This window comes from Eimeria mitis, genomic scaffold, assembly GCF_000499745.2.
Source record: "Eimeria mitis Houghton genomic scaffold, Emh_scaff2035, whole genome shotgun sequence".
Lineage (NCBI taxonomy): Eukaryota > Apicomplexa > Conoidasida > Eucoccidiorida > Eimeriidae > Eimeria > Eimeria mitis.
The window spans coordinates 5,483-5,878 of NW_013570358.1; the positions used below are offsets into that span (position 1 = coordinate 5,483).

The 396-nt window shown below is 62.1% G+C and overlaps 1 protein-coding gene across 1 annotated transcript in view; it reads right to left on the reverse strand.

The window, feature by feature from the left end:
* The window catches only part of EMH_0047620 (uncharacterized protein), a gene marked incomplete at both ends in the record, with an annotated part of 1,665 nt that overhangs the window by 403 nt on the left and 866 nt on the right, over positions 1-396 (reverse strand). The window contains one exon of the mRNA XM_013496306.1: positions 9-394. Coding sequence (XP_013351760.1) covers positions 9-394 — 386 coding nt within the window. The remainder of the gene's footprint in view (positions 1-8; positions 395-396) is intronic.

Sequence of the window (396 nt, forward strand, 5' to 3'; positions counted from 1 at the left end):
TGCATCACATGTGCAGCTCTTCCACCGTTCCTGCTGCTGCTGCTGCTGCTGCTGCGGTTCATCGGTGGCTGCTGCTGCTGCTCTTGCTGCTGCGGATCCGTCAGCATATTCGGAGCTGCTGCTGCTGCTGCTGCTGCTGCTGCTGCTGTTGCTGCTGCTGTTGCTGCTGGTTGGGGGTGCCCTGCAGCAGCAGCAGCAGCCCCTCCTCTCTTCTTCTTCTATCCATTCTGCGGGTATCTTAAAGCGGTCTTGAGGCAGCTTCTTGCTGCTGCTGCTGCTGCTGCTGCTGCGGCTGCGGCTGCGGCTGAGGGGGAATGTGTTGCTGCTGCTGCTGCTGCTGCTGCTGCTGCTGCGGGGAGGGGGGGGCTGCAGCAAGTCCGTGAGATCGTCGTCTTC